A 13,879-nucleotide genomic window follows, 5' to 3' on the forward strand; every position below is an offset into this window, starting at 1 on the left:
TGGCATCAGCACATCTGTGGGGGAAGGATACTCACCTGTCTAGTCAGGTCAGACATTGGTTCTCAGCCTGCAATAGAGTTCCCTAAAGTGATAACTGCAACAGTGATCCAAAGTAAGTACATCATACCTTTCTCAAAATTAGTATCCACGTGTGCATCTGTATGTTATCATGTACAAACTCGGGCTTCAAAACCAGCCACCAAGTGAAACTTTATTCTCCATGAGGTCCACTACCCACTGACACTGATAAAAATCAACAACATTTTTTTATAAATGCAAATAAAAATAAAGGAGAAAGACAGAAGTGGCAACAAATGAAAATGGAAGGATGAGGAGGTGCCATCAGGTATAATATTTATCAAGACAAAAGATAGAAAATTAAATTATACACAGATGTAAACTTTTTTCTAATGACAGAAACATTTCTTAAGTATGAATACGTGAGTTTCAATTTCTTCTTGGAGCCTGCTTGAAGGTGCAGACGTAGGGTATCTGTTTAAATAATGGAGGGGGTGGGTCATTATAAGATGAACTAGCAGATAACATGGTCTCCTACCCTGGGGTGGTGGAAGGGTTTGGGAAGCCTAATGCCTGGGTGATCTCTAGTAGGTAAGCAGGAGCCTCACAAAGGACAGTAATATTGCCATACATAACTGCACTGGTGGCACTCCATAATGTTGGGAGTGGAAAGATATTGACTCTTGGCTCCAAACATGCAGCTCTCCAATGGATTCCTCATCCCCCCCCCCCTCCGATAAGGCAAATGAGTTACCACAGAGGTTGACTCCACAAGGAGTCAGGGACCCATCTGTCAAAGGGCCATACTGGGGTTACCCAGACAAAGCAATGCCAACAGGGTTCAGGGAGTGGGTGGGCATGGAAGGTGGGAGAACAGCTGGAAGGCTGAGATGAAGCTAGGAGAGAAGCAAAATAATCTTTCTTCAGGTCACCTTACATTTGTACATTTCATCTCTTGATAACTTAATTCCTTCAGTTGTTGGAACCAGTAAAACAAAGGTGGTGTCTCTTCCATTTCCTTGTAATTTGTTAATATGCTATGAACCATGAAAGCACATGATTTGTAAGAGGAATTCCATGCCATCTACTGGTATGACTGGATAAATGCTACACTATTAAGTAGTCTACTGTTAACAGACAACTCTGCATTATAACATGCACACTGTACAATGCATATGAATTACCACAAACCATATTTTAACACAACTGCGATGCTTTAATTAATTTCCAAATCAGGACACAATATTTTTTAGAGCAGATGCAATATCAGCATATATATAATTATAGCCTGTTTCCAATGTATGCTTTGGAAAAACCTTTTGACCATCAAGAAGCATTACTCCACGTTCAGGTCCAAAAACAGCATTTACTACAAAGCTAGGGAGTGGAAAGAAAGCTGGACGCCATAAAGCTGATGCAAAGGCTTTGGTAAAGTCAGAGTTGGTGCAGGGGTTTGGAGAGACGCCATTCAGAACACCAGTAACCCGTTCATCTTCAATGCAATGAGCAAGAATGCCTGCAAGATCATCCACGTGGATCCATGGGAAATACTGGCACCCTGACCCAATGGTGCCACCTAAGCCCATCCAGAATGGCCAGATCATCTGTTTAATGGCTCCACCATCCTTTCCAAGAACCACACCTGAAAAGAATCATAACTATTAGTTGTAGATAACCCATTCAGTGCTTGATATGTTTACATAAACATAAGATGTACTTAATTTTGAAAGATGCGCTTCCCATTTGATAACCTGAACTTTAAAAATATGCAAAAGGAATAGTCCACTGGACTATACAGCCCATTTACTTATATACATTCATTTCTATACAGCTGACGTTTACTTCACTTCGTACTTCCCTTACACCCATTATAGACTGCTACACCTGAGTCGAGTCTTTCTACAAACTACATTTTCCAGCTAGGCAGATAATTCAAGATACTACCACCTCTTAGTAAGCAAGCATTCACATTGTAAATTCAACTTTACAATTAGCTCACATTAGCTGCCAACCACATCTTACAACTTCCTGAGCAGCTGAACACCTGACAGTCTTAACTCCATCGTTCTGCAGATAAATCATGCTAAATCCCCATTTTTCTTCTCTCCAGGCAGAATAATCCCACATCATCAAGCTTCTTAACTTGATTATGTCTGCTCCATCTCTGGAAACTTCTGTGGTTTCAGGTATCCTGTTAGGTAAGTAACAATACTGCAAAGGACAATATCAACAATGGCAGAAGAGTCAACAAATGTCTATCTGCCCCAAACAGAAAATCATTTTTTTAAAGTACAATTTATCCTTCTTCACTCTAATTATGAAAGAGTATCAGCAGATGGATAAAAGCATGATACATACATTTAGGGAGGCTTCTGCAGAAACAAACATGAAAGGGTCTCAATAATCCTTACTCTACGGGATGAGTAATAAAGGCTGATGCCTCTTCTAACTGCCTTGTCAACCAAGGTCTAAGTGACAAATATTAATGTCTGAAAGAGTGAGAGTAAGTATCAAATGTGCCACAGATACATCTGCTTCAGACTACTCCTTTGAAAAAAATAAATTCAAAGTGCAATTACTAATTTTTTTTTTTTACATAAAGGAGTACGTTCCCCAAACTCCTAATAAAAATCACTTCTACTTTGTATTGGTTCCATTCCCACAAATGGTATGTTCACACCGCTTATCTACATACTGTACAACAATAAATACAGTAAGTGCAGCTTAAGACATTTTCCAATGTGACCACCATAAGTAAAAGAACACTGAACCATGACGCAACTTAGCAAAGCTGGTCTCATTAAAATCCATATGGATGCCAGTACCTCAAGACCATGAAATATTTGTAGACATTTACAAAGTCTTCTTACTCAGTCTTCCCATTTGTATCCTTCCACCACAAATATTTTACTTGCAAGAATGTACAAAAATGATTACCTCTTAGTCTAACAAAAACCTCAGATTCAGATTAAAGACTTCTTGATATGCATTCAGTGGTGGTCCAGAAATGATCAGAAGATGCTCTTTTCCAATTTATGCTAAAAACTGCTTAATCATCCATGACCCTTAAAGTATAGTTGTGTCACCATAAATGTAGGAAAGGAGAGTAGTAGCCCTGAAATGCAATTCATCCTCAAATCTTGGTGAGTACCTTCGTGAGGTGGACCCTGTTTTCACAAAATCTCACCAAGGCGACACTGATATATATATACTGTATTTATATAGTATATATCATGGACAGAAGTAGGTCAAAATTAAGAGATAGCTGGGTGCACAAGACCCAGGATAAACAAGTTCCCAATTCTGGTAGGCACACTGGTGCCAGGACTGGAAAAAATGACAGTGTAGAATCTTCAAAATACGGAAACATTCCTACAATGGGGCCAGGCCAGGCCCAATAGGAGGATGGCCCCTTTGTTGTAGAAGGAAGTAGCAGTCCACAAAAATCACAAAAACTGATAGGCCAAAGAAGAGCCTTAAAGACTACAGAGTGGACTACTGAGGATTAGAAAGACATTATGTATTGTTACTATTATGCAAAAAGCCCCGAATTTCCAGACACAAGATATACAAAATGATTAAGAGAGAAATTAAAGGAAAGAAAAGAAACTTCCACAGGAAAAACTGTCAGAAGCTTCAAGTGAAAATTTGCATTCATTAATATAACAGATTTGTGAAAAACAGTAAATAGAGCAATAAACTTTGATCTGTTTGGAAAAAGATGCTGTGAAGGCTGCCAGCCTAGCCAGATATAATTTTATAGATAATTCTGTCATTTGTAAATATTAATATAAACCACAGGCTTGTTGTATAGAGTTACATGTGGAACTGAAAAAAATGTAACAGCACAATCTGCTGTAAGGAAGCTAAGTCAAGCATTTTATGACTGTCTTTGATCTTTAAAGTTGGTTCCAGCCGGTCTAGGTGAAGACATTCTTTCTATTGTTTTAACAAGAATTAAGTTGCTATATTTAAACATGCAAATGTATTTTTATTGCTCTGCTTCCTGACCAGCTGGAAGATAACACAAGGAGATGTTAAGAATGTAAATGTAGTTTCTGTTAGCCTGGGAACCCAGGGAAGTATGAAGAATGAGGTAATGGGAACCAGGAATGTGATTTTAAAAACAGAGAGAATCAGAGATTAAGCATTTTTGTCTTGACCATCCAACTCATTAGCACTCTGCCTGTGTTCTATATGTAAGTTTATCTTAGACTTGTGTTTTCTATTAGAAATAGCTTGAAACTAGTTTCAAGCTATTTCTAAGTGTTTTTTTGTGATGTCAGAACTGTACTACTGAATTATTTTAAGTATTTCTCTGTGATCTCTGAACTCTTGACTAGCACGGTGTAGTAAGAAGTATTGTCTTGTGTTTTTATTATTTATTATTAAATATTTTAAAACCTTTCAACTGTGGCTGTTTTGTGTAGAGATAAGTTAAGCTCTAAGAGTACACTGCATGTACACGGGGATCCTGTACCAAGTCACTCTAATAAGCCTTGACTGTTTAGTTATACTACCAATTGGATAATAATATTGCACAGTAATAATTGGACACCCTTTTAAGGGCCTTTCAGGAGCTGATAAATATTAGCTGGGTGGTGGCAGTGATTTCTACCGTATAGTCTGGGTAAAGGGGGCGCAGCTGGAGAACCTGTGCCAGCCTTCCCCAGGAGTGTCTGTGTGATTGTATAAAGTCTTATCTCAAAGTGTGTGTGTGTCAGCTACTTGGGCAGGGACATGAAGCACTGGTTGGACAGAGTGTGCTGGAGATTTTAGCTTGCCCAGATGGCTGAGATCTGGACCCTATAGCTGTGCCAGTGGGGAGTCTTATTGGGGACCTGAAGAGCAAGGGAGCGACCAGAACCGGACTGTGATCTCTGTGTGCTCTTAAGGGAAATTGCACTTTACTGTGTGCATTTCTTATCCTTTCCTCCTATATGAGACGCCTCTCACTGGTGTTAGTCGTGAGGATTGAGGCTCCTTGATTGCTGGGCCAGGGCACGGGTGTCACAGATGCATCTGAGGAAGTGCAAAAATATAAACAACAAAACCTAGAGATATTTGAAAAGTATAAAAAAGAAATATGGGCATAGGAAAGAGAGAGATTTGATATGGTGCAATATTTATGCAAAGGAGAAAGCCAAATTAATCAATATAAAGAAGGCAGCCCCAAAGATACTCAGAGAAATACAGGCAAAGGCATCCAGATATGAAAAATTTTAGTATCACAAAGAGGGAATGTAGAAAAGAAGATTAGTAAAGTAGAAGTAAAAAAAATAGAAGTTGAAGTTATGGTGTGCCTGCAAAGTGAAGGATTTGGTGTAGAAGGTCTAACACAGGTTAGATCACAGCATGATGGAGTGAGTCCTCAAAGTAAGGAGAAACAGGAAAATCAGGAGACATCTGAAGAAGAAATATGGACATGGGAAAGAAAAAGATTTAATATTGTGTAATATTTATGCAAAGGAGAAAGCAAAACTAACCAATGCAAAAAGAGCAGCACCAAAGATATTTGAAGAGAAATGCAGGCAAAGGAATCCGGACATGGAAAATTATACAATACACAAAATAACAAGACAAAGAGGAAAAGTAGAAAAGGAGATTAGTAATGGAGAGGTTAAATAGAAATTGAGGTTATGGAGTACCTGCAAAGTGAAGGATTCAGTGTAGAAAATCGAATGCAGAAAGCACCACAACAGGATAGAGCAATGGATATCCAAATTAAGAGGATATTAGTGGAACAGGAAGCAATTGGTCACGTGTCATATCAAGACATTTTGCAGTCTTCCACAGGAAACCAGTATAAATGTTCACTTGAAGCTAGACAGCAAAGGGAGGAACAGGAAACTGTGGAAACTCTGATGCAGTCAGTGCTGAGGAGTGATAAGCTAGTGAGTTCCCATATGACAGAGCAACGGATGGCACAAGATGAAATTGAAGAGAAGGCGCTACAGGAAGATGCTATAGAACGTTCTATAGAATGCCAGCAGGAAATGGAAAACAAGGGATGTGCACTCAGTTTGGAAGAAAATGAGCTAAGAGAAGAATTGCCGGATTTAACAGACATGGACAGATATATATCAAGATCAATGAGAGAAATAGACTGCAGAAGGTCAATAAAACCCAAAAAGTCAGAAGTCTGATAAAATGAATGAATGCAGTAATTAGGACTATCCATAGAGGTCCATGTGATATAACAGAAGTAAACAGGACATATTACCGTGCTGCTAAATTAATAACTGATAAAAGTTCTACCACAAGAACACAGGGTAATGAGGGAAAGGAAGGGGAGAAATCGAATACCATCATGGAAGTATCGAATAGAGAAATCTATAAAGCAACTAAGACAAGAAGTGTTACTGTTGGAAGACTATAGAAGAGGGAATAGATCAGCAACAATACTAAGAAAGATAGATGTGATAAAAGCAATGCACAGTATTAGAACAGACCAAGATCTATCATGCACTATCGCAAATAAACTAAAAATGTCAGCACAGGTGGAAAAACTTAGAAGATACACAGATATATATATATATATATATATATATATATATATATATATATATATATATACATATATATACATACAGGAAAAATACAAAATAAGCAATTTATTGATGACCCAAAAAAGTTTGAGAGAGAACTGGGAAACAAGGTAAAAGGAACTGAAAAAACGCCAAAAAGAGGAAGTAGATATATTTTGGAGAAGTATCTATGAAGATCCTGTGGAACATAAAGATGCTAAAGGGACAGAAGACGTAAAAGAAAGAATAAGAAGTTTAAATGTGCAGGATAAGAAATGGGATGAAGCAACAGCCAGAGAGATTGAAACAAAGTTAAGAAAAGCCTCTAATTGGAAAACCTCAGGCCCAGATGCAGTACCTAACTTTTTGTTAAAAGTATTAACATTTTTGCATGAAGATTTAGCCATAAGTTAAGAGCTATTTATATGCATACCTTGAACAGACACTGTTAGAAAAATCTATACATGCTGCTTAGAAAATATATTTACAATGTATGCTGCTTAGAAAATATATTTACAATATATGCTGCTTGGGAAAATGTGTATTCAAACATTCAAACACATATAAGTTGTGTGGTCAAATATATAGAGAAATGTGTGCTTTAGTTAGGAATAAATGTACTTAAATCCATAATAGAGAACAAAGTTTGAAAAGTAGTATATAATGCATTTAATTCTGTCTTGCTAGAATAATAGTAGAAATAAACTTGCATATTATTGCTTGAAGCACAAGCTGCAGTGTTATCAGAAATTTGGCCTTGGCAGCGTGCAAGCACAGCCTGGCTCATGTCTTTCAAGTAAAGATTATTTTGCAAAGTTAGAAAATAATAAATCTGTCATGTGTATCTTCTGCCTGCTTCCACCAGAAGAATAGCCTTGTGCACTATCAGAGATAGTGCCCAGCTGGTGAACAAGAAAGACAAAGAGAGGCATTAAAGAAGACATACATCTATTGTATTCGAACTAATCTAAGAGCCTTGAATTGGCTACATCCTCAGGAGGTCATCGTGACTGACCAGGTGCTTGCAAGGCTGTAACATTCTCATGGGAAAAAGACTTTTTGAAAAACACAACCTCAGCACTTTTCCATAAGTTACTATGATGTAAAGACCCTGTCACTGACCACGCCAGTGAGGTGGGCAAAACTGATAATGACATGTATAAAAAATGGTGTTCTCTGTGAATAAACTAGTCAAAATTCTGTACAACTTTGTGTATGGTTTTTTGCCTCCTAATGTACATTAGAATATTAGAGCTATAGATACTCAAGTTCTCCTGCATTATTGTTTGTTATTGATTGACATTGTTTTTGAATAACTCAATGATTTTTACAGTCTGACTCTAACAAATTTATTTAACATTTTGGTCCTTCGGACCGGAATTCCCTTGGTAAGCTGCAGGTCAGAATATATAGGTGGCACCGAAATCTGCGCAGAAGAAGGAAAGACCTCCGACTGAATTGTCGTGCCCAAAGAGGCTGTCCACTTGTCTGATCTGTGGCAGCGGAAAACTGGGTCCTAAAAGCATATCAAACATAAGCAGGAGGCTCGGGTAAGCAGAATTCCTCTCTTTGTTTTGTTTTAGATCGGGACCAGGTTACACTGTGCTATTGCTAAGGTTTGTGATAGCAGGGAGAGAGGTAGTCAGTATTGTATCTTGAGTCATAGATCAGGAAATAAAACAAAGCAAAGTAAACAGTCATTCTAGACACTACTGTGAATACGGGAATAAGATACCACGTGGTACAAGAGAAAGGGTTACGTAACAGTTCTGTTTTTTCTCTCTCTCTCTTCTTTTTCTCTTTCAGAGACATGGGAAATGAATGCACTAAAGGGTCACGTGACCGCCCCTAACAGAAGATGCAAAATACATGCAATTACAGAGAGCAGATAATGTGAGATATTTTACAAAATGGGTTAACAAGTATGACTTTGATGGTAAATTAGATAAAATGTCATTAGTAAAACTTTTGAAACAGTTAAAATCTGACGAGAAGGTCAGGCAAAAACAACAACAGTTGGGTGTTCCTCAAGCACATAGGTGGATTGAGGAAGTGAACCGAAGGAACAGAAAAATAAAAATGCAAAGGCATTATTTTTAGACAAAGAGGATAATAACATAATAGTAGCATCGGTCCCTCCCCTACCACCTCCACGATGCCTTACTCAGAATATGAAGCGGGAGGGGGCTGGACCCCCACGTTACCCAGAGACAACAGGGATATTAAGACAACCATTTGTAAGAGAACCTATCGACTAGATCCCGACACGTCAGCAGCTTATAGATGTCCAAACTGCGGAAGTTTATTAGATGAGAGTGAGGAAATCTGTCCATTAATAGAAGTACCAAACCCACAGGCAGGACAGGAGGGCCAAGCCTCAACTCTCTTAGTATATAGACCATGGACACCGGAAGACATCCGAAAGCTACAGAGGGAATTCCCCATCCAAAAATTAACTTTGAGAAATTTCTACAGGATTTACAGGGCATGAGATTGAGTTACCACCTAAATGGGGAAGAGGTAGAAAGAGTAGTTAGACAAATTTTAGGTCCAGACTGGCACATGATCTGTGTTGCCTGGAATGCCCGTGACGCAACACAGGCCACTCCCACATAGTGACGAGAACTAGATGCTAGATTGAAGGGTCTTACAGACCGCATTACTGAAAAATGGAAACCTAGGGCAGACTGGACTTGCATTAACCAATGTGTACAACAAGATAATGAAACAGTAGATGCATACTATAGTAGATTATTAGAATGTTTTAATAACCATAGTGGCATGCCTATTGCCGAAAATCAAAAGAATGATAGCTCATATGAACAACAATTGAAGAATGCATTTTGAAAGGTTGTATTGCCCTATCAATAGCTTCATCACGAAGCACATGATAGATCACCGAACAAGTAGGCTTCAAGCCTTGTTAGAATATGCTAGACATGCCGAAAAACATTTTAACAGTAAAAAGAAAAAGAACGCGAGGTCTTCACAGCTGAAGACGGTGCAGAAGTTTTGTAGTACAAACGGCCAAGAAGGGTAAGAAATACTCAGGGTAACAAACGCTCTGACAGAAACTCAGAAATTTATGAGGACAGGAAGAAAAGAGGTGAGTGCTTCAATTCGTAAGAAGGGACATTTGGCAAGGGATTGCAGGAGCAAGGCACCTGTGGAAAAAAGGATAAGGAAGATGAGGATTGACTATATGACAGTTATGCTGCTCAGCAGTCACCAGGAGAGACTAATGAGCAGGGGAATGATGTAAATACCTTAGAAGAAACAAATGACATGCAACCGGATGTAGAAGTTGGGGAAAGTGAAGTTTTGGATTTGGCATTACTGAGCTTAGAGCTCTATTTAGCAGACACAAACCGAAGTTACACTTCTGGTGGAAGGGAGAAGTCAAATTTTGTGTGACTCAGGAGCATCACGAACTTTGATACATCCTTCAAAGTTACGGAACATTCTGAGTCACCTGATTACATATTAGTGAAAGCAGCAAACGGACAGCTGTACAGGGAACCACTTTCCCATGATATAGCAATAACTGACCCCGTCTCGGGCATGACCCAAAGAAGTAAAATAGTACTTTCTGCCAAATGCCCCATGAACTTATTAGGAAGAGATCTTATGCAACTTTTCGGCATAGCAGTAGTCCCTACCATGAACGGTATGGAGGCACAGAGACAAACTGATACTTTTGTAGTACGGTCGGAGGGTGAGGCTTATTATTGGTACAGCCAGGATCTGGTTACAACCGGTCCAGGGGCAGTGACCAAGGAACTGATGAATGTAGCCACCAGCAAGGTGCTTCCCCTCGATGTTGACCAGCAACATTTATTACATTGTACCCTATATTATTGTAGCACACCAGGACCTGATAAAGAATACGAACAAAAATTGTTCAGGAATCCCGCAAATAGACTAATACTACGGACTTTATACTGGGACACTGAAGGCAATAGTGTAGTAAGTTGTTCACTACCTCAGGAGTTTTTGGAATTGTACAAATCCAATAAACTACCACATGTTAGCCTAACCAAAAACAAGAATGTTAGGTGGGTAGACTTGGGTGACAGTGACAAAATGGGAGAAACTAACTGACTTAGAGTTATCGGACTTAGGAGTACAGAAACAAAAACTGAATTGGTTACCAGCTGTACACTTACAACAGAGTGAAGACAGCTGACTGGCGTTCTTGATAGAAGAAGAAGAAAAAGCTTTGAGTGAAATACCAAATGTTCTTTGGTCAACAGGAAAATCAGATGTAGGACTTATTCGAACAGCAGGGCCAGTAGTTATTACACCAAAATCGGCCTTTAGACCAAGGAAAAGACAATATCCTTTGAGCAAGGATGGAACAGGAATCAAACCTATCATAATGGCATTACTTAAGAAAGGGATACTGGTAGAATCCTTAGATTCACCATGTAATACTCTATTTCCTGTGAAAAAGCAAACGGGAATGGCGGATGGTACAAGATTTACAAGCTGTAAATGATGCGGTAATACCAAGAGCACCTACGGTGCCAGACCCACATACCTTGTTAAATGATTTGAAGCATAACAAAATACTTCACGTGGTAGATATTAGCAATGCGTTTTTCAATACCTATCCACCCTGACAGCCAGCATTGGTTTGCATTTACATTTCAGGGCAAAAGGTACACCCGACTACCACAGGGATATAGTGAAAGTCCAACAATATTGACAAGAGATGGCTAGCAACCTGGCAGGGTTTTCTCCACCAGGGGGCAGCCAAGTACTACTTTATGTAGATGACATCCTGCTTGCAGCCCCTACCCAGCAGCAGTGTAGGGAAGATACAATAGCATTGTTGAAATTCTTAGCTGAACAAGGGCATAAAGTGAATAAACATAAATTGCAACTTTGGAAAGAACAGGTTAAATACCTGGGTTATGTGATATCCAAAGAAGGCAGAACATTAGATGAAGATCGGAAAACAGCTATCTTACAAGCACCTAGACCAACTACCAAAAAGGAAATGATGTCCTTCTTGGGAGCGACTAATTTTGTTGGATACCGAATTATGCTTTAGAAACGGCTCCATTGGCTGATTTAATATTTAAAACACCAATGGCAGCACAAGAAACACTGCACTGGACTCCAGAAGCAGAAGCAGCCTTTTGCAGACTAAAACAACTGATAGTTTCATCATTAGTTTTAGGGCTTCCGAATTACCATAAGAGATTTTTCCAGACTGTAGATTGTAGGCAGGGATATATGACGTCAGTACTGACGCAACAACATGGCGGCAAGCAACGCCCCATAGCTTACTACTCATCACAGTTAGATCCGGTGGCACGATCATTACCACCCTGCGTACAAGCAGTAGTCGCAGCAGCTATGGCAGTGCAAGCTTCAGCCTCAGTGGTATTGTTTCATCCTCTCACGTTGAGAGTACCTCATGCAGTTGCAATAATTTTACTGCAAGAAAAAATAGCATTTTTATCCCCTGCCAGACATCTTTCTTGCATGACCATACTATTGAGTCAACCCCATATGACAATTGAACGTTGCACGACATTAAATCCATCGACATTACTTCCATTTCCTGTAGGCAGCTGTGTGGTGTGCCATCCACAGGAATCGGAACAAATAACCACACCCAGACAAGATCTTACTGATGTACCTTTGGCTGACGCAGAGGTGACATTTTTTGTGGATGGGTCCTGTAGACGAGGTCCTACAGGAAAGAACCTAGTGGGTTATGCAGTAGTGACTGATAACGAAATCATAGAAGCACAACCCCTGCAACATAATCTGTCAGCTCAAGCAGCAGAATTGATAGCTTTAACACGTGCTTGCACTCTAGCGAAAGACAAATGTGTTAACATATATACTGACAGTCAGTATGCTTTCTCTACAGTGCATGTCTTTGCACAACAATGGAAAAACAGGGGAATGATAACATCTACTGGCAAACCGATTAATCATGCACAATTGATTTTGAATCTGTTAGATTCTATTCAGTTACCCACTAGAATAGCTATCTGTAAATGTGCAGCCCATACCAAACAACAAGATAGAATTTCAAAGGAATGCTCGGGCTGATGCAGCTGCGCAAGCTGCCTCAGACCCAGAAACTGTGCTTTTAAATGAAGAACTACAACCTTCTGAGACTCTAGATTTAGAAATGTTAAAAACAATGCAGACATTAGCTACAAAAGCAGAAAAGCAAAAGTGGATAAAACGAGGAGCAATCCTTAAGAGGGACTGTACATCTCCAAAGAGAAAAGCCCATATTGCCATCTAATTTATTTAGATATGCAGCTTTGTTGAGTCATGGGCAGAGCCATGTCTCAACAGGGATGGTACAGTTAGTTAACAAAACATTCCAAACATACAGTTCTGAATTATACACAAAAATTTTGTGCAACATGTCATATTTGTAGCAAGCATCATGCACAAGGAGCATTTAAACCAAGCGAGGAGCTTTCCAACACCACCTATCCGTTCCATACTATTTGTATGGATTTCATAGAACTGAATAAATGTGAAGGGAAAAAATACTGTTTAGTGATCATAGATATGTTTTCAAAATGGGTAGAAGCTTTTCCAACTAGAAATCCGGATGCAGCAACAGTAGCAAAAGCCCTAGTGAAAGAAATCATTCCTAGATTTGGCATACCGGAAAGAATTTATAGTGACAATGGAACACATTTTGTAAACCAGACAATCCAGCAGCTTGGGAGATTTTTTGGGATTTCTTTGAAGAACCATTGTGCTTATCACCCTCAGTCAGCAGGACTGGTAGAGAGGTACAATGGAATTTTGAAAAACAAGTTGAGAAAATTAATGAGTGAGACTCAGAAAACTTGGATTTGCTGTCTGCCTTTAGCACTGCTGAGCATGAGAACTGTCCCAAATGTAAAGGGCTTGACCCCTTTTGAGATAGTGTTTGGAAGGGCATATTGTGTGCCACAATGGAAGGCCCTCATGCCTGCAGAGCTGGAGGCCGATGGCTCATTAGCTAGTTATATGAAGAAATTGTTAACAAATAAGACTGTTTTGCAGTTGAACTCTTTTCAGATAAACAAGAAGCAAAACCGAGGCCGTGCTGACCCGGGGTCCTGGATTTGGCTGAAAATCATAAAAAGAAAGAACTGGGCGAGTCCAAAGTGGGAAGGTCCGTACCAGGTACTATTGGCAACACCTACTGCAGTAAAATTGCTGAGAGATCATCTTGGGTTCATTTGACACACTGCAAACCTGTTAAGAAATTTAGTTTTGACATACCACAGGAACAGGATGGCCAGAGGCAGAATGAATAAAATGTGAAACAACCCCAGAGACATTGGTTCACTGGCCTACTG

General features: G+C 39.3%; 1 protein-coding gene across 1 annotated transcript in view; it reads right to left on the minus strand.

Moving 5' to 3' along the window:
• Window positions 1-1,213: 1,213 nt before the first annotated feature.
• The window catches only part of SDR39U1 (short chain dehydrogenase/reductase family 39U member 1), a gene marked incomplete at its 5' end in the record, with an annotated part of 234,380 nt that continues 221,714 nt past the window's right edge, over window positions 1,214-13,879 (minus strand). Inside the window, 1 exon segment of the mRNA XM_044058856.1 lies at window positions 1,214-1,660. Coding sequence (XP_043914791.1) covers window positions 1,251-1,660 — 410 coding nt within the window.

This window comes from Protopterus annectens, chromosome 16.part0, assembly GCF_019279795.1.
Source record: "Protopterus annectens isolate FY-2018-M chromosome 16.part0, PAN1.0, whole genome shotgun sequence".
NCBI classification, from domain to species: domain Eukaryota; kingdom Metazoa; phylum Chordata; order Ceratodontiformes; family Protopteridae; genus Protopterus; species Protopterus annectens.